Source organism: Chiroxiphia lanceolata, chromosome 15, assembly GCF_009829145.1.
Source record: "Chiroxiphia lanceolata isolate bChiLan1 chromosome 15, bChiLan1.pri, whole genome shotgun sequence".
NCBI classification, from domain to species: domain Eukaryota; kingdom Metazoa; phylum Chordata; class Aves; order Passeriformes; family Pipridae; genus Chiroxiphia; species Chiroxiphia lanceolata.
In genome coordinates this window covers 7,258,052-7,285,202 of record NC_045651.1, presented here as the reverse complement: position 1 = coordinate 7,285,202, position 27,151 = coordinate 7,258,052, and the positions used below count along the sequence as shown (strand labels likewise).

General features: G+C 52.0%; 1 protein-coding gene across 2 annotated transcripts in view; it reads right to left on the bottom strand.

Annotated features, from left to right (window-relative positions):
• Window positions 1-27,151, bottom strand: part of PPP2R2B (protein phosphatase 2 regulatory subunit Bbeta) — a 66,281-nt gene that overhangs the window by 13,940 nt on the left and 25,190 nt on the right. For both annotated transcript variants that reach the window (XM_032702648.1, XM_032702649.1), the window contains 3 exons: window positions 3,793-3,890; window positions 2,108-2,273; window positions 809-921 (listed from right to left, as the gene is read on the bottom strand). In XM_032702648.1, the coding sequence (XP_032558539.1) occupies window positions 809-921; window positions 2,108-2,273; window positions 3,793-3,890 (377 nt within the window). The remainder of the gene's footprint in view (window positions 1-808; window positions 922-2,107; window positions 2,274-3,792; window positions 3,891-27,151) is intronic.

Genomic DNA, 27,151 nt, shown 5'->3' with positions numbered 1-27,151 from the left:
CCCTTAACCCTTCTGCTTTTCCAAACCCTGCTTCCTGCCCACTGAGGGCTGACAGCCCCAGCTCCAACAGCTGGATGCCAAGCAAACCTCTCCAACGGGCTGTCAGGCAATGCCACGTTAGGCTGGAAACGCTGCCTGAACAGCAGATACACATCTAAATGAAACAAATGGTCTCTTGCTCTGTAAAGAAAAAGGCTGCCCCAGGAGCAACCCTGTACAGAGACAAGAATTAACCACCTGCCCAGGGTTCTCAGTGGCATCATCCACAATGGAACTGGGAGTCACAGAGTGAGGCCAGGGCAATCACAGTAACAATTTTGTATTATAAAACCCACAAGTGCTCACAATGCAAATTCTGATAGGATGATAATAAGTTACAAGATGGTCTGGTCTGCTGTCATGACCAGGAGGAAAACTCTTGTAGAGGAAGTATTTGTGCTCCCGCAGCAGCAGCAGCTGCACATGTGAATGCTCCAGGATAGGCAGGCTCATGTCCTGCCTCCTCACTAGGACGGGCACGGCCTGTGGGGTGGCACAGCAGCACTGGGATGCCTGACAGGGGACAGAACGTGGCACTGGTGGCACACCTGCCAAGAGCTTGCACAGCCCCATAGCAGCTCTCTCCTCCGTTCCCAAGCCCGTTCACTATCCAAAGCACTGGCCTCCAAACAAGGATGCCCTCTGACATCAACCGACCACGGCAGGATGGCACTGCAGGTACCAGGGCACACAGGTGACACCAGCAGCGATTTTCATCCAAGCCCCTGCAGTAAAAGGCTCCTCGACAGCCACAGTTCCCCACACTCACCCGTAGCATGGTGATCATGGAGGGGTCTCGGAGACGGCCATCCTCATCCTTGAGGTTGTATCCCTCCGGTCTCTTGTCCCGCTCGCTGACCTTCCATAGCTTCACAGTCTTATCTGGGGGAGGAGAGAGGAGAGTGTCACCTGAGCCACACACTGATGGACACACCAAGACCATGCTGGCTGGAAAAATCTGCTGTCCCCCAATGCCACATGCTGGAAGGGGTGACAGATGTACCTGTCCCCACAGAAAGCTGCTCACGTGCAGCTCTGCAGAGGAGCAAAGACACATGGGGCATTCTGGACACACCTCAAAGGACGTGACAGGGTTTCTGTAGCTCGCTCAGAGTCGTCCTGACTTTCCCTACCCAGAACTGTGCACAGCCCAGTACTCACCAGGGACCAAAGGCAGCTCCAACCTCCCCCACAGTTCCCTGTCCCCTCCCAGCATCCCATCCCCTGTGCCACAGAGCCCCTGGGGAAGGAACCCCAAGAACATGTGGGGTTATTCTGAATAATGGTGTTTTCTTTGCTCCCTCCTAGCAGGGACTCCATCCATAGTTTATCATCACTTCCACCAGGTTTCATACACAATCCCATCATCCATCTTCATTTTCTCTCTTACACGGCAACTCCAATGGAGCACCATTAATTTTGTTTTTATTAACCTGCTCTACTTCAGGGGGTTCGATATAAAATGTTAGTGTAACAGTAAGAACAAAAAGAAACGGCATAACACGGGAGTATTTCCAAAAAGAATCATTTTGATAACCTGCCTGTGTATGGAACACCATCCCACATGGAAGAGTAATATCCCTGTTAATCAAAAAACTATTTAAAAACTCAATTAACAGAACATTATGCTGTATAATTAATCTTAATTGCATTTCAGTGATTCTCCCCTCAAATGAGTTTAGTAAGTCTTTGAATTTTATTACAATGATCAATAGAGTCAATTCTATAACACAAAGTAAAGTTGGTTATGGAAGATGATTAGACCCCTCCTTTTCCCCTGAAGTAATTAAGTCACATCCATCTTAAGGTCCCATTCATCCCAAGTAATATTCCTGGATCCTCATGATATTTATCAGAACATAACATGGAACTGCTGAGCTGAACGGAACTGCAAATTGAAACAAATCAGCTGCAGTTTGTCTTAAAAAAAAAAAAAAAGGAAAAAAAAACTACAAGAGTTCCCAGGATCCAAAGAATAAAAAACAAAAGTTGTCAACAAGGAAGAAGTCTCCCTCCCTCCACCTCCTGTTCTCTCTCAGCCCAGGCACCCACTGCCGTGGGCACTCACCGTTGGTGGAGAGCAGGAAATAGGCCGCGTTCTGCTGCGGCAGCCATCGGATCTTATTGATCTTCTCCTCGATCTCCAGGCTCTTCAGGTAATCGAACTCCGGCTCGTGGCTCTGGAAGGTGCTGTAGACATTGTACTCTCCCCTGCGGTGGGGCTGGTTCTTGCTCTGCAGAGGGAGAGGCAGGAGCTGAAGGCGCTGGCAGCGGGCTCGGGGCTCTCCAGGGTTTGTGAAGCAAAGCGAGAGCAGGGCTGGACACCCCGGGATGGCCTCTCCTGGCACCAGGGCTCCTGGTGTGCTCAGTGGGAACAGAGTGGGAACGGAGCAGGAACGGAGAGGGGACAGAGGAGGATCGGAGAAGGAACAGAGTTGGAATGGAGAGGGAATGGAGCAGGAACAGAGCGAGAACAGAGTGGGAACGGACTGGGAACACAGCGGGAATGGAGAAGAAATGTAGAGGGAATGGAGTGGAAACACAGAGGGAATGGAGAAGGAGTGTAGCATGAACAGATCCCACTGCACTGGCTGTCCCCAGTGAATGGGTGGGACCAAGCTTCAGCTCCTGCTGGGTGCTGGACTCACCACAGAGGAGCCACTGGCAGCAGCCACTGGTATGGGATGGGCAGTGCCTGCCCAATGGGTCCATGGTTATAGAGCAAGGATAACACAGCAAGAAGCAGGACATGGTCCCCGTGGGAACTGACACTGTGCCCCAGTTCAGTGCTTGGAAGACACCGTGTATCTGCAAACACCACAAATGAACCAACGGCACCGGGCTCCAAACAGGGCTGAGGTAATTAAATAAAACCACCATGGAGATGAACCTTCCACACACGAATGGAGCATTTGGGGGGGTGAAGTCCCACATGTCCCCTGGAGCAGGAGCTGAGCGGATACACCCAGAGTGATGCTGCAGGCTTAAAGTTCAAGAAAAGCAGCAGAGTAATGAAATGAGAGGGAAAGGAGAAATGAAGTAGTGATGGAAAGGCTGATGACTGTCTACACATGCAACTTTTAACCACTGGGTTCTCTCCAACCTGAAGAGAAATAATTTTGAGGCTTTAACTTTGAGAAAAATTTAAAACTATGACATGTCTCATGGCCAGGTCTGACTCATCCCTCCCTGGGGGAGGACGGATCCCACCAGCTCAGCCCGGGCCAGAGCAGCAAACCAGGATGGCTTTGGAAATGGTGGGGACCCTCCCTGGTGGTGGGAGCCAGCACAGCTCCTCCAGCCAGGCTGGCAGGGGACCCACCAGCACTGGGCCATGCTGAGGGCTGAAGGTCAAGCACACACCATGCTGGCAGGCGTGACCTCCAGCTTCCAGCAAAGCGTTTGCTAACAATTCCTGGGCAAGGTTTGGGAAGGGAAATGCAATTGTTGCATCCATCTACACTTTCCAGAATTTTGGTGGTGTGAGGGGGCTCTTGGGGTGGTGTCACCTCTGAGACACTCAGACCTGCTGCCTGATCCCCGTTACACTTGGAACAGAAGGATGCAGGAAATGTGACTTCTGGAGGGTGTTTGACAGGAGGAAATCTGGCCCTGCTGATGTTAATAGTGGCTTTTCAGCTTGGAGTCTGCCAGGAGAGCCCTGAGGTTAGGAGTGACACAGGCGGATTAGGAAACAGCAGGACGCTTCACTTAAAAGGATAAAATGGGCATTTTGCATTCACTGGCACTTACCTCCTGCTCACGCTGAAATATTACAACCCGGCCCCCCTTGTCCCCTGTTGCCAGTAACTCTCCAGTGTGGTTGAACTCGACCGTGGAGATGATGTCAGCTGAGAAGGAGAAGACAAAGACAATTTAAGTAACTGCAGCCTGGCTTCCACAGGCATCCAGAAAGCGCCATTCCCCATGCAGCTACACGCCCTGTCAGTGCTCCATCCCCTGTGGCATCTCCATAAATCCCTGTTTTTCTATTGTCTCTAACACTAAACGGACCCGGCATTTTGGAACTATGCTGTCATGAGCCCAGACCTGCCTGGTGCTCCTGTCCGGTGCTCCTGCCCCCCTGCCCTGGCCTGTGCCCCAACACCGGACCCAGGGGGATTTCCAGGCACTGTGCCTGGAAAATGCAGCCTGGGGACTAAATGCAGCCTGGGGACTGCTGCTGGCAGCACAGGCGCAGGGCTGGGTGGCACAGCATGGCATGGCACAGCATGGCATGGCATGGCACGGCATGGTCCCCCTGGGGAGTGCCCTAGGGAGTCACCCCATCACTTTGGGTGACACAATTGATTCCTGGGACCTGGCGAGGGCTCAGTGCCGCCAGTGCCCCAGCACCTCATCCTGGCACCTGCCATGGCGCCTGGGTGTTGGGCAGGTCTCACTCCCATCTGGCCCTTCTGCCACCTTCTGTCTGGGGTGGTGGTTTGCCTTCATCCTCAGAGGAGAGGGCGCAGATGAATGAGGACACCTTTGTCCTCTGCCTCTGAGCTCTCCAGGCAGAGCAGCCCAGGTGACCACATCCACACCGCTGTTTTCCTGTGCCCGTTGCCAAATCTGCCATCATCTACCAAGGTAAATTAAAGTGACGCCTTTCAGCCTTCCATCAGCCCAAAGGCCACCATGCTCACATCACTCCCTTTCCCCACAAACCAAGGTGCCATCTCCAGGGTGCTGGGCTCAGCAGTGGGAGAAGCGAAGGGGACCTGTAACTGCAAACGCTTTAATCTGCAGTGTTTACCCTTCAGGCAATGCGGACGGGAGCTGCTAATGATTGGATTTATTGGGCCTATTTTTAGAAGAATGTCAGAGGTTAATTCCACAGCAATTACTGCCCAACTAGTGCTCACCCACTGCCTGGGGAGCCACACTCTGCCAGCACGGAGCCAGGAAATGGGAAGAGCAACCGCTGCCTTGGAGCCCCAACACTGGGTGCAGGATGAATTCTGCGATGAGCAGCATTTGGCCATGACAGCTGCCAGCTCACTCCTGCCATTTGCATTCCCTGTCCCTCTCATTTCTGCAGCACCAGGACTGACAGGGCTGCACAGCCCAGGGCTGCAGCCCCGCAGCCCCGGGAAGGGGCAGACCCCAGTGTTGGCACGGCTGCAAACACTGGCTGTGCACACAGGCCATGGCACTGCCCAGGCTGCAGGCACTGGCACATCAGAGCCTCTGAGCACTGCTGTGGCCCCTCCTGATTATCAGCTCTGTTGTGTACCAGCAGAGAAAGCCTCAGAACAATATAACCTCAGTTGTCCCTTTTCCCTCCCATATCCCTCTCAGATACAGATTAGAAAGTTACAAGAGTAGATGAGAAAAGACAAACGCAGTGACTGGCCCGGGCTCCTGGTGTTGCTGGGACCACTGAGGATCTGTCTTCCAGGACACCAGGCAAGACACCATCCCCCAAACACACGCCCCACGCTGTGGCATCACCCAGGCGAGGCATCTCAGAGCCTTCTCACACAGGCTCCCCCAAAACCACACTCTTCTGCCCTGCCCTGGACACCATCTCAGCTGAGCAAGTGACTCCAGGTAGATGTGGGAGTTAGAACAGCCACCCTGTCCCGGTGGTGTAGGGCACTCACTGGCACACACCAGTGCTCACCACACACACCACTGCTCACCAAACCCACCAGTGCTCACAGGCACACACAGCTGGATTTGCTGGCACTTGGCTGGAGAGCTCCAAGGCAAAGCACTTTGTTTGTTCCCTCACATGGAACCTGTGTGCCTCAGGCACATGGATGCCAGGAAGGGTTTAACCATCTGCTGCCAATGCTCAGGAAGGCTGAGGAGCACCACAGAGGGGCTCACACCAGTGGCTACAGCCAGGCACGGGCAGCACCTGGCAGGGATGTCAGTCTTTTTGGGTTAAAGTTATGGAATGGATCCTGAACTTCTCTCTTGGTTGGGTCTGAACTATTGATTAAATATCATTCCCATTTAGCAAAGTCCCACAACCACTGGCAGGACAGGCATTTTTAACGCCTGTTAGAGCCTGGGGAGGGACACTGGAGCAGAGAAAATCCCATTTGTGCTCCTGGAACATGCCCGCCTCACTACAGTATGTGAAGGTCCTGCAGAGCCACAACACAGATCTGCAATTCTGTGGAACAGTCATTGGGTCTAACACATAGGAGAACAAACACATCCCTGCGAAGATAAGCCAAAGCCGTCTCCCATTCCCACAGTAACTGCAGCCACAGCTGCCCACAGGTGCCACAGCAAAGTCAGACACCTTCAAGCACTGAAACTCTATGTTTGGCATCAAGTCTGGCTCAGTAGCTTCAGCTCAGCCCCAGCTCACACAGACATTTTCCTTCCTGCAGCAGGACCCCCACCCTGGTGAGTGTCGCTAAGACATCATGGGCTGAGCCCAGTGTCACTGAGGTGTCACGTGGAGAACACGCTGGGGATGGGCTTGGAACAGCCACCCCAGCAGCAGCCAAGGGACTGGCCAGGCAGTGGCCATGGTCAGGCAGTGCTAACATGCACCCCTCACCGAGACATGCTTCTGCCTTCTAAAATTACTCAGCTGAAAATGTACCTGTTTTGCACTATTTAATCCTCTCCATCCCCAGCTGCCGGTTTTAGGTCATTCCCTTTTCAATGAATTAAAAATAACTTTCCATGCTGCAGCGAGACATTTTTCAGACATGACCTAATGCAAATGCATCACCCTGTCAGCAGGGCTGTGGTCTGAGACACCAGGGCAGGGCACCACGGGGACCCTTGTGCCACCGCAGCCCACCCACCCATTTACACTGCACCCACAGGCACGGGGGGCTGCAGGTCCACATACCCTCCCAGACCTTCTGTTTACTCATGCTCGCTGTCAGGACTTGAGACAAGGATAACAACAGAGCCTGGCTAACAACAACTTTCATGCCTTAAAAAAACGCCCTAAATGTTAAAAAAACCATCTTGTGAGCAGAAGTATCCAACCCAAGCCCACCACAGTCAACAGGAGCATCATTCCCCAACGCCCCGTGGGCTGGGTGCCGTCTCCTCTCCCGGGTATCTCCAGGCAGTAACTGCAGCCTGGCACGGCACAGGAGAACATCCCGAAGGGAAACAGAGGGGTTCTACAGAGGTTACAGCTCGGGAGCACAGAGCAGCACCAGCTCCTTTCCAAAGGTGTCTCTGGACAAACCTTGGCCCCTCCAGCACTGGTGGTCAGTCACGGCTGCTGCCTGCACATCCCACCCACCGCCCTCGAGAGACATGACAGGGTGATTATTAATTAAAACGCACATGTATTCGCGCTGAGATGATCAATAATTTATGCCCATTTCTCCTAAGGTTCCTTCAGCAGTTTTGTGACAACAGAAAGGAAAAAACCTTCTCTCTTTTTTGCTTTTTTTCATTTCCTTCATCACCTCCTACACGCTCAGTGCCCCGAATGCGGGAATTTAAAGCAAACAGTTTCCATGGAGACTCAGCCCCGCCGTCCTCCCTCCCCTCCCATCCTCCCTTCCCTCGGCATCACTGCATCTTCACGCTCTCGTGCTAAAAATATCGAAGACGGGATTTGATTTCCGCCGTAGAGATACAGTTTTATGAGAAAAATAGGAAATTTACAATACACCCCCCTCCCCCTCTCCCAGTGTGGAGGAAGGCATGCTCTCCACCAGGAATGGGGAATGACTGTTATTAAAAAGAAAGGAGATAAACCAGGGAAGCTTATGTCGGTGCTGAGACCTGGATCCCTGGAGCAGCCTGATCCGCAGCAGGGAGCTGTCCACACAGCCATCCCTCTCCTTCTGATCATCGGGGCAGGGGCCTGAGTGCCCTGTCCCTGCTCCTGGAGCATCCCAGGCACCTCATCCTTGCTCCCAGAGCATTCCAAGTACCTTGTCCCTGCTCCCACCACATCCTGCCTGCCCCAGCTTTAGCAGCAGCTCTATGCAAAAGGGCCCTGGCACCACCTGTCTGGGTGGGGAGGCCATGGGACACCACACATGTCCCACCACCCCTGCCAGGAGCACATGGCCACGACTGGCACAGGATGGCATGCCCAGTCCAGCCCGTGAGGCTCAGGCAACAGCAGGAGTCGATGGTGGCAGGGGCATCCCTGGACTCAAACCCACCAGCCAGAGGGGTGTCCCCCAGCCCCCCCAGGGGCTCTGCCTACTTTTGTGTCCTTTCCCAGTGGGACACGTCTCCTTTGGGATGGGTAGTGTAAGCAGGCCTCTGACAACATAGAATCATAGAATTGTTTAGGCTGGAAAAGCCCTCTAAGATCATTGAGTTCAACCATTCCCCCAGCACTACCAAGGCCACCACTAAACCATGTCCCCAAGTGCCGCATCTCCTCATCTGTCACATGCCTCCAGGGATGGGGACTCCACCACTACCCTGGGCAGCCTGTGCTAGGGCTGAACAGCCCTTTCAGGGAAGTAATTTTTCCTAGTATCCAACCTAAACCTCCCCTGGTACAACTTGAGGCCATTTCCTCCTGTCCTGTCCCTTGTTCCCTGGGAGCAGGGCCAGACCCCACCTGGATCCCCCCTCCTGTCAGGGAGTTGTAGAGAGCAAGGAGGTCCCCTATGAGCCTCCTTTTCTCCAGACTGAGCTCCCTCAGTCGGTTCTCATGAGATTTGTGCTCCAGACCCTTCCCCAGCTCTGTTATCTCTGGTACTGGGGGATGGGAAGGCTGTGAGGGGCATTGGGACCACGGCGCCGGACGCCCCACTCTCTTTATTATCTGTATAAATCACTCGGTGGACGGCACCACACACAAAGCCTCCAACTGCAGATGACAATAAATTGGGAAGCACCATAAATAACAGCAAACCAGGCTGCCAAATGAAGGATTTAGATCATTCAAATCCCAGGCTATGAGTTGCCAAATCCAGTTTAATGCTGATAAGTGCGAGATAATAACTCACCACAACCACGTCCCTCCCCCTCCCATCAGATCCCCAAAGAGAGAGAGGGTTGTGGGGGTTTGCTGAGGGGACAGGGATGCAGCCCCAAATCGGGACCATGACCAAGCCATGGCACAACAATCCACTCCCAGCCTGCTGCTCAGCCACCGGGGAGAAAGCAAGTGGGACACCAACAGGTCCTGTTAATGGAAAACAAAACCTACATCTGAAACCACTCAGGCGGATGAAGAAAGCACAAGGAGATCATCAAAAATTAAGGGGTTTGGGGGAGGATGTCTGGTAATGGGAGAGCCAGAGCACAAGCCCACCCACAGATCCCCTGAGGGTGGCTCAGTGCATCCCACTGTCTCTGCATCCCACCATGCCTTGGCAGGAGGTGAACCCTGAGCTCCAAAGGGGCTTTCAAGGAGGACACAACCCTTTCAGTTTTCACTGAATAACTCTATACAACCCTCAGCCTCCCGAGGAGGACTCCTGGGTCTGTCCCTCAGTGACAGCCTGTGGGTCTTACACTGCTCAGGAAATGGGGAGACTCTGCATTTCACTGTTTAAAAGAGATCCCTTTGGTCTCCCTTTCTGTCTGCCTCTCTAAAAAAAAAACCCAAGAAAAAAATATATAGCAAGTTGTTTACTCTGAAAGGCACATGCTGTCAGCAAGGAGGAATTGAAGCCCATGGCAGGGCTTTACATGCAGTTTGATGGGAGCTGTAGACACACCAATGCTCAGGTCAGAACACCGCAAGGTGCCCTGAAGGAACCAGGTCCTGCTCTCCCTTCTGTCAGGTCAGATTTACCCCAGCACCACGGGCAGCTGCAGCAGGGCTGGACCCCCGTCCCCACCCCAGCAGGCAGAGCAACAGGCTCATCCAAAGACCCAAACACAGTTTTCTTCCCTGCCCATGAAAAAGTGTCAGTGAGGAACCGAAACATGGGGGCTTCAGGGCTCCTCAGGTACAGAAAGGACAGACTATAGAGGAATAAAGCCTGGGCAAGGCTATGGAGTTTGAAAGGGACAGGGAAGTGCCACTTCACTCCCACAAGAATGGGGCAAGGTGTGACGTGCAGGGTGATATTGGGAGCCTGGGCTGTCAATCCCCCCAAACTGTGTGGTCCATGGCAGGGGGGGTGTGAGGTGGGAGGGCAGAGGACAGCAGAGGTTAAACTGGGATCTAATTGCAGGCAAAATCACATGTGATTGATCGGCATTGATTCTCCCCTGCTGAGGTGAATGATAGCCCGGGAAACAGAAATCAATTCCACTGCATTAAGCCCAGTAAGGATCTTGTAGCATCAGCAAAATACCCCGAAACACCACTGCTCGCCAAACACCGGGAAGCGAAGCACAGCGCGGCACAGCATGGCACAGCATGGCATGGCACAGCACAACATGGCATGGCACAGCACAACATGGCATGGCACAGCACAACATGGCATGGCCCAGCATGGCACAGCACAACATGGAATGGCATGGCATGCCACAGCAAGGCACAGCATAGCATGGTACCTCCACCTGCCTGCCTGCAGCCAGGCCAGGGCTGTGGTGGAGGACAGGGTTTATGGAAGAACTGAGCCTGAGCACCTGCAAGCCCTTGGGAAAGCCCAGGCCCATCCCTCTGCCCATCCTGAGTCCTGTTTCCTGCCAGGATCAGGCTGGAATCATGGCTCAGATAGGACCTCCTGGCAGCTTTGGGCAGGGCTGGATGCACTGCTGAGCCCCGCTCTGGGTAAGGCTCCTCATCGCGATGATGCAGTGCTGCAGAGCCAGCAGCAGCTGCTCCTCTTCCCCAAAATGGAATAACTCTCCTAGATTGAAGTTCTAAAAATACTGGCACATTCCAAATTTCTCTGCCCTTGTTACAGCAGAGAATAATTTCGTGCTACCGACCTAAACGAAAGAAACTTCCATCTGGCAGCTCCCCCTGTGCTGCTGCAGCACCCCCACCACAGCGCCCATCTCAGAGTGCTGGTGTGCAAGAAAGTGAATTTACATCTCTTCACCATCCTGGCCAGGTGGAATTCACTGGAACTGCTGGAAAGGAGAGTTCATGAGGAAATAATGTCACGGAAGGGTTTGGCACAGAGACTCACGGGGAACAGTGGCTCTCACGGCCACAGGTACCTGGGTGTGCAGGGTAGGGCTGTGAGAGGAGTGGGGTGAGTGCTCCTCAAAGCTGAACGCACCAGCAGAGACCATGTAGCCTCAGGATGTAATGGTCAGGTCATCAATAGGAGGGTGAAGAGCAGCTTTCAGGCAGAACTATAACTTAGCCCAGCTGCAGAGGTGAACAGAGCAGGGCAGTGTTGGAGTTGCCTTTGGCCAGGCTACCTTGGCCCTTGGCACCCGGCCCAACCCAGTGCCTGCACCTGCCCACCAGCCCTCACTGGTCCTGGGTTTGTACATGCAACACAAAACTCCTCTTTCAGCATCAAGATGCACAATTCAGTAGCTCTTGGATTAATGACAGCTTTTAATTGGTCAGGCTATGAACACCTTATAGAGCTGTTACACATCACACCTGTGATGGAGAAACAGCATGTTAATCATGACAATTAGCATGGGACCTGAGAATCTCTCTACCAGTGCAAACAACCCTCACTTTGTGAGGAAGACCAACAGCTGGTTGAGGGTGCCCCAGAGCACCCTACTACCAGGAGACCTGGAGCAATCCTGCTGGGCAATGGGAGCTGGCAGGGAAGCTGCACTGCATCGCCCACTTGAGGGAAGAAAACGTGGCCCCAGCTCTGTGAGGAGAAGGAGAGGCTCCCAGATGCTGCCTCAATTGACAGCCCAGGCTGTGGCAGGACACCTGAGGTAACCACAAACCACGCTCCCTACAGAGCACAGCAACTTCAAAGCAAACCAATTGAGAACTGGGCAACTACTGAAATCCATCCTCTGCTGAATTATTTTTTTCTCTTTTTACTGTTCTTTTCTCCATTATTCCTTTGCATGCATGCACGCACACACACGTCAGGGCAGCCCTCCATGACACACCAGTGTTCCCTTTGCCAGAGGCTCAGAGGGCAGTGCTGGGGCAGAGACTGAGGCTGGCAGAGCCTGCCCTCCCACTGCCCACAGCCCATGTCTCCCCCAGCCCCACGCTCCGGTGCCTGTGCTGTGCTGTGGAGCTGGCTCACACTGCCAGGAGCATCCCAGGCGACTGTTCTGTGCCTTGGCTCACTGCAGGATTTACGTTGGGATCCCTTTGCCAAGAGGCTTAGCGGCACAGCAGACACAACCTCCTCAATATGGCTGATTTGGGCTTAGGAACAGTGATGGAAAATCCAAGTCCATCTGCAAAATCTATCCTTAAAATAAATGAGATTCTGTAAAAAGCACCTGAGCATCAATCAAGTCCTCCACCCTTTCCACACCTTTAAAAACTCCAAGGATTTCTACAAACCTCGGGCTCTCTACCAGGACTGTCTGGGATTTCTCGTGCATGTGCATAAAGGCATAAGCAATGCAAAAACTCTGGTTCCCAAATACCTCTCCAAAACCTGTAATTTCCAGGGACATCGCTGGTTGCTGAAACCTGAACAGCTGACACAAGAAGCAGGAACTCACAGATGCTAACAACACCGAGCTCTTTGTATTTACAAGATCTTTACTTCCAGCAGGAACACAAAGGCCGCTTTCCTCAAAAGGCAACACTGTGGTGACCACTGCAGCACCAGCTCTGACCCTCAGCACATAGGTGTGTCCCGGGAATGCCGCTGTGCAAACCCAGGAAACCCTCAGACGTGCACCCCCCATCAGTCAGACTGTTCTTACAGCCGAAGGGTCGGTGTGCAGACACCGGGATGGATGGATGCTTTCCAACACATTCCGTGTGCCATGCAGTCTGTCTTTCTGGTCATCTTGCTGCAGCCATCTGTTAGCTGATCAGCAAAAACTATTGACTGTTTAAAAATTTTAATTAGAAGTACCCAAATGTCAGCTAAGTGGGTAAAATTTGGAAGCAGCAAGCCTTCCTCTCACGTAGAGCAGCTGTTTGCAGCTTATGACCGAATTTTGCTACCATCTTGCTCTGATGTCATTCTCTGTTGCATTATTCCAGTTTGGTGCCCCTGGAACAAGCCCCTCTGCTGAACATAGGCAGCACAACAGGCACCCACTGTGACAGGAGCTTCTCACCGGACCCCAGCACCAAGCACTCAGTAACTGGCACCACCTGCAGAGACCTATTCCATGAAGGATCACAAAACGCAATACATAAGTGGAGATTCCCAGTAATGTGTGCCCATGGGCAAACCTGGGCACGGGGTGACAACATGAGCTGCCTGCAGCCAGGTCAGCTGGGGAGGTGGCACCGAGGCAGAAACATAGGTGGGTCAGCAGTGAGAAGCACCAGTGGGTCAGTGGTGAGACACAATGGGCCTGGCACATGATGGGGAATGAGAGGAGGCAAACAGGGAATGCAGTTGATGGAATTTGAACACCTTCTGCACGGGGCAGCTGACCCTTCTCTGCCATAATCTGCCTCTGCAGCAAGCACCCACAGAGGCTGTGGCTGGCAGAGTGGTGGTGGTTGAAAGAATGTGCTTAACGCCCCAATTGCAGTTCTAGGGGAAAGCAAACACGCTGAATGCTACGTGCAGACAGCCCCTGGCATTTGTTGCATAGATTTGAATTTAATCAGCTAAAGATGACTTAATCCAACATCTGGGGCTGTATCGAGCAAGACGGCAACACAAAGGGACTGGGACAGGTGATGCCACCCAGAGCACTGGGCTGTGCCGCCCCACCTCAGCACCCATGTCTGGGAAGATGGGACATTTCAGCCTGACATCAGCCACCACAGTGCTCTGCCAGCAGCATTTCCCCTGCCCCTGTCCACACAGCCAAGTCCCACCACCCATAGAGCCCCTCTCTGGGAGGCAGCATGGCCTGTCAGCACACACCACTGCCCTCCCAGTGCCTTCAGGGACCAGTGCCACTCGAGGTCCTCCCTCCAGGGTGTGCTCTGTCCCATAGCAGTGACACCCACACTGTCAGGCTCTGCCACCACATGTGGCTCAAAGCTGCTGCCCAGCACAGCCCCACTGCTCCTCACCAGGGTACAAACCCCTCACGAGGCACTGCAAGAGCTCACAGTAACCCAGAGCCCCTGCACGGCGCGAGGCCACAACACACATTTTGTCTCCTTGCTCTGAAACTCACCACAAACTACATTTTCTGCCTACTTCAACAGCTCTTCCCACGGAAGCCTGGTGCCTGTGCCATCATTTTCAATCTGCCCCTGGAAGAGTTTGTCTCAAGACATTTTCCTTGCAGTATTTTAATTAAACTTTCTTTCTTTCAATTTAGCGTTGGGTTCATTAAGTGATGTCCTGAGCCACTGAAATGAATTGCTTAAAAGTGATTTGTGCAGCAGCTGAAGGAGCAGATTGCAGCTATAAATGAATCTGTCTTTGAACTTTGGGGTTTTGCTGCCCCGGGTGTGGAAAACACCCAAGTGCCACAAGCCCCTGAGGGAGGCCCAAGGTCTGTGTGGGCGAGGCAGCATTCCTGCCTCCTGCTGGTAAAGAACAAGGTGTGAAAACCACTTGGTTTATAAACTGCAAGTGTAAATAACAAATATTTGTGTTTGAAACTGATCAGAAATTCCACATAGACATCTATCTTTAGTGGAAACGGGCAGAAAAACTTTGCTTGTTACAGGGAATAAACACTGGGATGTAATATGCTTCCAAATGGAAGCATGGACATTCATTAGATCCAATGAAAACCCTCTCCCAGTCAGATGGGATTTAATTAAGTTGATTCTGACAGGGAATTAAAGGTCTTTGCTGGGAGGTCTGTTTCTGGTGTCGGGGCTGTATCACTGAAGCTAAACATGGCGCTTCCCCAGGCAGGATCACTGCAAAATATTTTTGACAAAACTGCTGGACTGAGATAATCTTGACATTGTTTATCCACACAGTGCAGGGACTGGAGTCAGAGCAGGACCTGGCTGTTCCAGTGAGGTCTTATCGTTAACACAGCAACACGCCAACATCAATTAGAGCGCATGGAAAACTGATTAGTCTATTCTAAACTAGTGGCAAATGATGAGAGAAGTACAGAAAATGCTCCTGCACACGAGAGGCCGGGCAGGGGCAGGGAGCTGTCACTTGCCCAGACGTGGTGGCCGCTCTGTCAGCAGCTCCACGAGCAACACAACAGCCCCAGCGACGTGCTCTGTGAAACACCCAGTGCTCAGGTCTGTCTGAGTGGCACGTGATCCTGCTATGAATCTATGATCCTGCTGTCACAGGCTAGGAGTGATTCTGCTTAAAGTGACTGTCCACCTGGCCTTACCACATGAGTCCATGGGGAATGGGGGCTCTCGGCTCCTGCCCTGGAGCACAGCAGCTCCCAGGAGGCTGCAGCATTGGGCCAGGACATGGCCAGCACAGGACAGCACTTTGCATAATGCTCTGGTTAGTGGTGAAGAGCATCACTCCACTTATATCACAGGTGAAACGTGGCACTGCAGGAATACTGATCCGGAACACAAACCTGTTACTGACACAAGAGGAGTGGGGTGAGTGTGAAAATGGCTTGGATGCAACAGGAGAAGGATTAATGAGTGTGTCTGCAGCACTCTTGGTCAACACCCAACAGACATAACTTTACAACATCCAACGACTTCCACTGAAAAGCCTCATTGACAAACAATACATTCTCTTACAGACCACCTTCAAGAAATGAGGTAAGAGCTGTGTCCCTCATCTCTATTCCTCCACGTGCTGTCAGTGAGAAAGCAGGTTACCAGGTATTACCAGACGTTAGGCAATGCTGCTTCCATACACCATCCATGGCCTGCCCGATGCTTATCCAAAGACAAGGCACTGGGCTTCCCTCTCTAACATTCCTGCCCTCTGAGGCTCCTCAAGGAGTGAATCACGTTGTTTGAGTAAGACCGTAGGGCAGATCTAAGCCCTGACTGAAGCCTGAGTCACATCCAGCCTCGGTTCAGAGCTCCCCACCCAAACACCACAGCGTCACCCATCTCCGGTGACTCCGAGCGCCACTGCCAGCCCAGTCAAGCCTTTGCAAGTCTGGTGGTGTCCTGGAACACTGAGGGATTTGGGATAATCTCTGCTACAAAGCAGGGTCAGTGAACCACGAACACTCGCCCACACCCACTCAGGTGGGATGAGGCAGCATCCAAACATGGTGCTCGACACCGGCTCATGCCAGGCAGGAAGAGCAGCAGTTCCAGGGAAAGGTGACACGCTATCCATGCAACATCCTCCCGACACAGGTACAGCCAGCATCAGCTGTAAGTGTTTGTGCAGGGACAGGAGAGCTGGGGAATCAAGCAATGGTATCATATTCTGGAGCAACACCTGGGGCAGATCAGCTGGCTGCTGCTGCCACAGCGAGACAGTGCTTCATCCTGGGGAGGGGGGACACTGTGCAGGGGGACAAGGAGCAGCATCACTTGCCCAAAACAGCCATCACAGCAAGAGCAACTGCAGGACACTCAACACAGACACTGTCCCTGCCCATACACCCAGGTGCACGCTGTGGGTAAGGGTGTGGATTTTAGCAGTTCTGCTGGGAAGCTGCTTCCCACTCTGATGGACATCTGGGGATTACTGAATTAAAAACAGGAAACAAACTGCACTGTGGGCTGTGAGCACGTTTGGGCCTCGTTCAGAAGGAGAAAAAGTGAAAATACTAATTAACCCCAGTTGTTGGAAGAATGCCCTGCAGAAACGTAACTCAGAATGGGTCACAAATCATAAAATAATAATAATAAAAAAGCCACAATGCTCTGGGGACATTAAGCGATTACAGAGAGTTGTTATTTGGCTGATTTTCACACTTCATTAGCATATGCATAATTTAACAAGTGAACGTGCTGAGGGCTGGCAAGACATAAGAGCCACTTCCTTGAAACACGAACTGTAAATTGGGACACCACAGTTAGGGGGGTTTGTTTTAAATCATGATGGAAAAGTGACATCAATTCTAGGCCCTCGGCAGAAGGAACGGATGTTCAGGGACAGCAGGCCAAGCAAAAAGCTGCCATGGGAAGGCAGCTGCCCCTCCGGACGTGGCCCAGAGCGCCAGGCTTCACGTGGCTGGGAGCCACCTCAAAGCCTTTTAACGAAGAATTAGGTAAATCTGGATGAAAACAACACAGTGTGACTTTCCACCTCTCCCATTCGCCCGGCGCTCACCGCAGAGCAGTGGGGCTGGCACTGAAGCAGAGGGCGGACAGACTTCAGGAGTTACCATCAGAGCAGACAACCTTCCAGCACACTCATTCCCCTTCCAGCAGAGAGAAACGAGGGCAGGAAACAAAGACAATTCATCAGTACCAAGACAGCTACACATCCCATGGAAGGGGCAATGCCAAGACGTACCAGACCACCCGGGGCCCCCGGTGCTGCCAACCCTCGTTCGCGCCGCAGTGGTCGGCGGCCCCCAGGCAGCCCACTCCAGCAGCTGTGACACTGGGGGACCAAAGGCTCCACAGCCATCAGCCACAGAGAAGGACACCCCAGACCAGCAGCCCAGGGCACACTCTGCCCACCGTAGGCTCCCACAGCACCCAACAACGCTGGGTGGGCACAGGTGTCCAGCACAGCTGAAGTAGAGGGATGGTTCAGATGGGGGAGAGACGAGCCCTTTGCAAAACATATAAATCTCTTGCTCCTTTTTCTCCACAGCCTGTGGAAGCCACATCTCTAACCACCATTCCAGACTGTAATTTCCCCATATTTTAACAGATGTTCTGTTTATGAAACTGCAAGAGGATTTAGTACTTATGAATAATGCTATGAGGTCTGGGAGATGTTTCTTTATATGATTAACTGACCACAGGCCATTTGTTTTACAACAAAGAGGCTCAATGATCCGTGCACACTGATTTATTCAGCCCCCATCAAATGCAACGGCTGACATCTCCCTGGTACCCACCATCAGCATCCGCTCAGCGATGGGAGGGATGCAGACCATGAGAGCACATGCCCAGTGCTCTCCACGACAGTCCATTAGGGACAAAACTGATGGGAAAACCAGATTATGGTGGGGAAACCCAACAAATGGCACATCAGGTTTCACAGTGAAGCAGGTTTGGCAAAGTCCTGCTTTCAGGTTCTCCCTGGCGCTCGGCTCACTGGGGCACTGCTGCACATTTCACCCACATTTCTGATTTTAGATATAATATTTGTTGCAAAGATAATGGGTATTACAAAATAAACTGGGGGAAGCAGCGACAGACCTGTCACATCGGACACCCCTGACATTGTTTGCTGATGAAATATTGCTGCATCAAAACAGTGTGTGAGAACTGGCAAGTGGGTTTCACTCTGAATAAAAGTGGAACTGACAAATGTACTATAATTGTCCAAATTAAATAGCTGATGGCAAGTACCTGGCATCCTCCAGGTATCACATATTTTCTCTCCATAAGCACTTGATTTTGATCAGTTTGAGTTCCAGGAAAGGCTGCTGAAAAGGTTATCTTCATTCTGACTTTGGCTCTCAATAAATGAACAGGAAATGTTATGACTATGGAAGAACTCTGAGTTTCTCCATCCAATGAAATGCAGCAATGCCTGGATGGCACTTAATGTTGTTTTGTTTTGCTGCACATAAATAATTAGGAATGAGGCTGCAGTACTTTGAAGTTGAACTTAGGAATATGAGTAAAGCTACAGTGAGAGTAATAAATTATGCAAAACTATTTGTGCTCAGAATGTCAATGTTTCAAGATGATGCAAATAGGCACATTTTGAACCTCTTTTAAAAACCCAAAGAAGCCTTGGGACCAAACCATATGGTTCAAGTCAGCTGCCCACAGTAAGCTTAATGCTTCCACCAGCCAGCAAGGATTCGGGCAATTAGTTTATTAATGTGTTTATGCAAACACAGAAAAAGAGTTGGGGAAAGTCTCCTCCACTTCTCTCTGCCAAAGTTATTGAGCAGCATCAGACTGAGAAATCATAAATCTAAAACAGTTTAAAACCCAACAAAGCCTCAGTTAATCCCAGCACCCCAACAGGCAGAACTGGTGACCCCATCGGGCAGACAGGGCATGAGCAGAGCAGTGTCTTAGCAGAGTCACAGGGGAAACAGTCCCTTCCAACCTCGAAAATCTATGAAACCTTCAGCAGAAAGCTGACATATCACTTACAGTTTATTATTATATATCCCTAGCTCAGGACAAGGAATATCTAATTATCCTAATTGCTTCTGCTTTGGGAACAGGCCCTTTACACTTGGATAAAGGTGTCTATAAACAACAGTGTTTCTGCCTGCTCAGGCTGCGGGTCAGGTTTTATATGCTCTGAGAAGATTAACTTTATTCCTGGTGAAGAATTTAATTACAGGAAGCGATTAGCTGAGTGCTCCCAGTCAATACAGCAGCAGTACAAGCTGCACAGGAGTGGGCGCCTTTGCTCCTGCAAGGAAGCCCAGGAACAGTGAAATTGTAGCAAAGCCATTTTGGGTTTTAAGTGACACCAGCCAGACCTGGATCTCCACAGGCCAATTACAACATGCTGACTCAAGCAACATTCAGCAGGGCTGGGAAGGAGGAAACCAATAAAAAGACAGCAGGAGACTGGAACTCCATTTTAAAACACAGGAATACACTGGTTTATAGGCTTCTTGTTTTCTAATTGCAACACTGCAAAAATCAATGGCTTTTGGAAAGTAAAAGAAACACACACAGTAAACTGCTTGCAAACCCTGCTAGCCAATAAACTGTGCTTTCTGATAAATGTATTGTTTTCCCTGTCATTTGGAGGAGGATGGGACAAAAGAATGCCTCGAATACTTCCCATCTGCTGTAATGCTTTTCACTACAGGTTAATAACTGTACCAGCAGCTACTCGCTAAGCAAGAAAAAACTGTAATTAAATATACCTAAAATAGCCTCCCAGCCTCCAAATAGCACTGCCAAGGACGTAACAAAGGCTAAATCCGACAAGCCAGCCAAGCTGCCTGTTAGCGCGTTCACTCGGGAGGCAGCCGGCGCGATGGTGGGAACACGCTGCTGTGTGTACCCAGCACCCAGCGGGGGACAGCTCGCATGGACGATATCATGGGGCATTTTTCTACTCCTAATTACCTCCTGCATCTCTCTCCAGGCCTGCACATGCACTGAGAAGGTACCACTGAACCCACGGGCCATGAGACCACCATCCAGGCAGCCGCACCCGGGGTTTTACAGGGGGGTGGTTTCATTTGAGGGCCTGAGACTGCATATGCAGAGAAAAAAAACCATTTTCTGGCAAACCCTAGTCCACTGATTTTCATCACCTCGTCAATAACTTCACACGTTGTCAGAAACAGATTGTAAGGAAAGAAAGAGGCTTGGTGAGGCAGCAGCTCTCAGGAGATCAAGAACAAAGTGCTCCCAAAGGCAGGAATTCAGCTGTATGGCAGTACCTCTAACCAGGGCACAGCACCTGTCTGGAGTCAGAACAATCATTCCCAGCCAGCAAAGTGAAAACCACACATTCCTCAGCCTGGCTACACCATCACTGTGGGACAACACACCGCAAGGCAGAGCCGGCATTGCAGTGGCCCTGTTTGGAGAGCAGCCCTGGCACTGGCCACGCTCACCACAGTCATCGCTCCTCAAGGCCAAGCCATGGTCTACAAACACACTGAAGACATCAGGCAAGATGCTTTGCCCATCCCCAGCAAGTGCCAAGACAGGACAGGACCCCCAGCCCGATGGGGACAGATGCCTCCTGTGCATGGGAAAACGAGCATCCCTACGGAGATGCATCCCTCGGGAAAGCACAAGGAGCAGTAAAATGAATCTCAAAACAGCCTTGCAGGTTCCTTTCTCAAGAAAAAGCAGAACACTCTCTCAATTAAAGAAACAAAGACTTTAAGAATAGGACTCTAAAGCCTCTCTGGTTCCCAGGGCTGCATAGGTCCCTGGCAAGGGGAAGCACACCAGACGTGAGCACAATTTGGAGCAATTTCTGGCAGTTCTGTGAAGAGTCTCTCTGGCTCACCCTACACTGCTCTCCTACTGCTCCCCCATCTGCAGGTCCATGGCTGGACCCACCTGACCCACACGAAGATGGGGAGCCAGGAAAGGACAGGGCTGAGTGAAGGAAAAGGGCAAGAGTCATGACTCCAAGCCGAGCACGCAGAAGGGTCACTAGTGGTAGTGACAAGTGTGTGTGTGTGTGTGTGTGTGTGTGTGTGTGTGTGCAGCCAAGCACACAGATACACAGAGTGGCAAGTGAAGGCACAACCAACTGCCTGCAGCCATAAGGGCTGTTGGATTCACAACTGCTTATCCCTTGAGAAAGGGGGTCCCTGAAATGCCTGTGAGCATTCCCCTGCCCTTCTGCCTCCTCCCACGGGTGGAACACCCCATCAGAAAGGGGGAGATGGCTTCTGTCTGCCAGACAGAGAACCTTCATGCAAAGAGGGCACCTAGTTTTTCGGCTGGTTTTGGCTGTTCAAGGAGGTGGTAGGACAGGGGCAAGCTAAAGCCCTCCTGAAACGTAGACAAGTGTAGAACCACAATGCTCCTGTCCTGCTGCTGTAAACCACATAGGACATGGGGACCACACAGCCAGAGATGTCGGGGACGGGATCTTACACCTGTATTTAACAGACAAAGCACCATGGCTGTGTCTGTAACCAACAACATGAGCAATGAGGGGACGTCCTGGTTGGGATCTACAGGCCAGGATGCTCCCGGGCAACCTTTACATGGAAAACTGAGGGTGACATTTGGCCCCGAGAGCCTAACTTAGAGTAAGGCTAATTGTATTAAGGACCACACAGCGTATTGCTTTATTTGTAATGAGTTTTAGGCTTCAGAAGCTGAGAATCCCATCTGCAAGAGCAGACTGTTGCAGGATTCATCTATTAATAGCCACTGGTACACACTTACTTCCAGCTGAGGGACACGAGGGGGGAGGAGACAACCAGATGGAGATAATGCATTAGGGTGACACAAAGCCAAAAAAAGGATGATCCACTTCCCCATATCCTCACACACATCTCAGGCTTGCAGCAGGGAGCAAACCAAGTGTCACATGTGATTAACTCATAAACATCCTAATTAGAAAGTTCTTACATTAGATCAAATGTCCAAATATGACAAGATTTCAGTGTCCTCCCCAGAGCCCTGTGCAGACGAGGTAACACCACAGACTTCAGCTCCAGCTTCAAAGCAGGATCCATGCCCAGCCTGGCAGTGCACTACCAGGCAAGAAGCAGCAAATACATTTGTAAAATACTAGCAAGAAGCCCCATCTCATTTATGAAGTGCTTTGAAACCTGCTAGTGAAGGAGTGCTGGATAAGAACCAGGAGCTACTACTCTCCTGTCAACACCACAGCCAGATGCAGATTCCAAGCACCTGAGGCTGATCTCTGAACCAGGCTGGAAGCACAGGCTGTTGCCACTGTCAGGCACCACAACAATGGGGAACTCCAACCACCTCAAGACCCACGGGAAGCATGAATCTGGCTCCACTGACACCAGAAACATCCCCAACTACCAGGTGATCTCTGCACAGCATCATGAACACAATCTTGGGTGAACTCAAGCAGTCAGTGCCACAGGTACTGACCTCTGGCTTTGTTTTTATGCACAGTGACTAATAAAGGATGCTGCTGCTTTACTTCCATTGTTGAAAAAAGCTGAATACCCAGTCGTAGCTGGAGATGCTCTGTCAGTAACACCTCACTTCTGCACTTTGCAGGACTCTTAATGAAAACATCACATCAAGGTGCCAAACCACAGTATGAAATGGGATCCACAGCCAAAATGTTCTGCTGCAGGGAAACTCGGATAGAGCTGTACAGGGGCAGAAGGGCTTCCAGCAGATACCTCCAGGATACTGGCAGAGTGACAGCCTGCCAGCATTGGGTTTTCTCCATCACCACAACACATTTGCTACCAGCAGTCCGGAGGCTCCTCACAGTGACTGTGCCTCCAGCTGTCTCCCACCACCCAGCTCCTGGGCTGGTTTCCACTCGACACAAAGAGCACAGTAGAAGCACAGCTCACAGCTCAGAGCACCACTTTCCAGCCCAGCAAAGCTCCTGGGACTCACAGGCATCACCGGGGGCAGGCAGGGCCCCATCATAGCAGCCACATGCTGGAGACACAAATCATGCTGGATCTGATGGCTGCACAAACCCCCAGACCAGACCAGAGCCTCCACCTAAGGCCAGGGTAGAGGGACACTGTCACCAAAACTCAGCTGAAACACAGAAGTTCGTCATTGCTGGGAAAGGTGCAGGTCCCCATTCACTCCAGTGCCTTGTAGCAGAGAAACTCTGAGGAAGGAAACTGCTGCAGAGACACTTGCAAGGATTCCAGTGGGACTCTGGCTTCTGCCAAGAAATCAGGCAAACAACCCGAGCACCCCTGGATCCCTGCATGACTCGTATCCTCCAGCTGAGAGCGTTACCAGAACGGATCTTCCCAAGCAGAGGCAATCACAAGCAGACATCTGGCACACTGCTCCCGCTAGCCAGAAATTTTCAGTGGGGAATCAGTTACAAAGCAACACTGTTCATGCTGTTATTATAATTAAGGGTCTGTCAGCCTGCTGCAACTAAGGCCAAGTTTATTTAGGGATTGTGAGGGAGGGCTCTCCAAAACAGCCTCTCTAATTCTCTCTCTTTCATTCCCCTGATCCCACAGAGACACGTGTTTCCATGGACAGCTTGCCAGCTGAGGTTAAAGCAACCTCTACTTCTGCTGACATCTAACCTCCAGCAGCAGACCCCATCTCCTGCTCCGAAACAGCAAGTGCAAGGGTCCCCCCAACCATTACAGAGGCTTCCAGTGAGACTGGGAGCAGCAGGCACGTGCCCTATCTGGAGGCAGGGGTAGGTAGGTGGTTGAGCTGTCACTGGAGTTCCTCAGCTGCCTCCAGGGGCAACACCATGCACCCCACGTTCGGGACAGCACCTCAGGCAGCTACAGAGCAGGGGCCCACAGAAGCCATGGTTGTTTTCTCACAAGCATTTTCATGCTGGCTGAACAGCCTCACACCCACACACCTGTGGCTCTCCAGACACCTTCCATAGGGCTCCTGTGCCCCTGGAACACCATGCATGAGATGGGCGCTCTTGCCAGCGGCAGGACTGTGCAGGAGTTGCACCTCGAACACCCAAGGACAAACACTTGGTGCTGTGCATTGTGCATCTGAGTGAGTTTAATGGGTAGGAGCCAGGTGTTAAACAAGCTACAGCCCCCCCCAACACCAGTCAGCATCTGGCACCATCAGTCTGAGCTCCGCGGTGAGACAGACTCATCAGTGTGTACTGAGAACAGCACGAGGTGCACGGGCTGCTGCCCTGCCCGCCCTGACCTCCTCCCCTTCTCACTCGGTAAAACTGACTCAGCCTGCAAGGGAAGCGATCCCTCACCCCCAAGCACCAGCTGCAGCTGCTCCAAGGCAGGCATGGGAATGGGCTGTCAGGTTGTGGCACACAGTATTTGGTCAATGTCTGCACTCCTCAGAGAAGTTGCTGTTTATCAGAGTCCAATTGCTTTTCCTTTACTCAGAGAGCTAAGAAAGAGAATGCAAGAAAATATGGGTAACTTGGCTCCGAAGCTGCCCTGCTCATTTCAGGGCTGCCTACTGACACAGCAGCACATGGGCAGGGGCCCAAGCACTGCCCCCAGCTCTGCCAAGGCATCCAGGGGCAGCACCACCACCATAACACAGTGGGGGCCGACCAGGGGACACCCAGAGCACCTGGCACTGGGCACAGAACACCAGTCTGGAGCTGGCCATCACCATGAGCTGTTGGGGCAGGGCATCACTCCATCCCTGACAGGGGTCAGGGTGCCAGGGCAGGGCGAGGGCAGGGCAGGACCCCAAGGGCACTGACTGTGGAGCCACACCAGCTCATGTCACATGTCAAATCACAAGTGAGACACGTCTCTCTTGCTGTCAACATGTATGTCACTGAGGGCTTGGATATCAAGGATGAAAACACCAAGATGAAGCTTAGAAAACCCAATGGTCTTCCAAAGTCTACAAAACCTTGGAAGGGAACACATCTGGGGAGCCCCACCTGCAGGGCTGGGTTCACTGAAGCCACGGCTGAAACAGTGGCTGTTTTGGGGTCCAGGGCACCTCCTGCTGATGTTCTTCTCGGGGAGCTCGTTATCAGCATTTGGAGAGGTTCCACTTTGATACCCCTGCACTAAAATGAGTTGCAGATCAAACCAGGCAGCCAACAGAATTTTTAAATTAAACTACAAAATTACTTAAAATCCCCTTTGAGGATGTTATCACAGGGTTAACACCCACTCTTGGCTTCAGATAATACAGCAGCAATAAATGGTAATGTGCGCTATGGAACATGATTTATTTTTGCTGAGCAGGCTTGGCATTATAAATCTCAGCACTCTTAACATTTAAAGTTGTTATTCCAATGACAAAATAGACATGAGGGAGATAACAGTCTTTATCTCCATTACCGTTTTATTGTTGTTCAGAGAATATGGATACGGACTGATCCAAGGGTAGGAAAATCACAGCAATTTGTTTGCATACTGGGGAAGCTGAGATAATGGTTGTGTTTTACGACCACACCAGGGAATCAGCTGAAACGCGGGACAGAGAAGATCGAAACGGGAGATTAATCGGCTATTTTGGTTTCTGGTTTCTATTCTGGTTACCTTTCCATTCCCAGGACCTGCCTTAGTGCAGCGTTCAGAGAGACGGTGCCACGCGCGTGGCTGAACAGCTGACTCGTGGCACCCGAGTGAGCGAGGAAACAGGCTTTAAAGGAAACAAAAAGGCTGCAGAACAGTTCTGTGCAATGCAGACAAACAACACTGCCACGGAGGCAGGATCCTTCTGGATACTCTGCTGCCTGGAAATGACTCTCCTCTTTACCCCAGACCCGCTGCCTGGGCTCCTGCAGCCCCCCGTGGGGCCGCGACACAGACCTCCTGATCTGTCTGGCATTTTTCCTCCTTCCCAAGGGACACATCGCACCTCAGAGTACCACAACACCCTCTGTAAGCTGAGCCTCAAACAGTGAGCTGGAGCTGTGGTAAGGGCCATGCTGCAGAGGGCTTAAGCAGCTAAAGGCTGAAAAACAAAACAACAGAAACCCTACATAAACCACCCAGCCAATCTGTCCCATCCCAGGACCTGGGCCAGGGAGGATGGCCCTTTCCCCTCAAGAAATCAGGCTCATGATGCATCAAGAGAAAACAACAACCACTGCTGGAACTGCCCTAAATGGAGACATTGACTCCAACAGCTCAATTATGCCTTTACTGGGGAGGATGGCACAGTGGTGAGCTGGACACAGTGTTCCTGACAATGTACAAACAACGCACCAGTGTCCACACGTCCGGGTTCCAGTGGCCAGGAGCTGGGACAGGTGGCCACTGTGGCATCTCACCCTTTAGCAGAACACTGGGGACGGGCCCAGGCCAGTCCCGGGTTCACTCCGTCCCAACCTCCCTTTCCAGGGCAGGGCAGTCGCCAGCTCATGAGGACTTTGGGAGGGCTGTGAGGAGCTCAGGTGTCACTGCCCAGGGATGCTGAGTGTCCAGGAGTAACGGCAGATCTACACAGGGACGCTGGGACGAAAAGTCCAGAGGTCTTTTGGTGTTTACCCACCAGCTCCAGGCAGACTGGCTGAGTAGCAGCTCCACCAATGCTGGCTGCCCGGACCCCTGGCGTGTACCCGCTGCCCAGACCTTCGGTAGGTGCCCACACAGCACTGCCCGGGCGCTCCCCGTGGTGCCCGAACCCCGAGCCAGCCCTGGTTGCAGCTGGGGCTTTGTGCCTGCTCAGCACATCGGCGTGAGCGCTGCCAGCTCCCGGCCGCAGCCGCACAGCCGAGATGGGGAGGAGCAGGGAGGAGGCAGCCGCTATTTTTAACCTGCCTGATCAGCATCCTGCCAGGTCAACACGCCTCGGCTCCGCTCCGTGTGCCGGCTCTGCGGCCTCACCTCCGCGCCAGCCGACACCGACACACACCTCCCACAGTGGTTATGGGAGGAGGCACCAGCCCGCACCAGCGGCACTTCCAGAGACCCAGCAGCTGGGGCTTATATTCCCAAAGGATTTCTTCCACAAGCATTTATTCCCCCAGCCGATCACCACCGAGCAAGGCTGGACTTAATGATCTTGGAGGTCTTTTCTAACCTTAATGATTCTGTGATTCTAAACCTGCTGGCAGGGGTATTGCCTCTGCTCCAGCAGAGTTAGGGAAGCTGG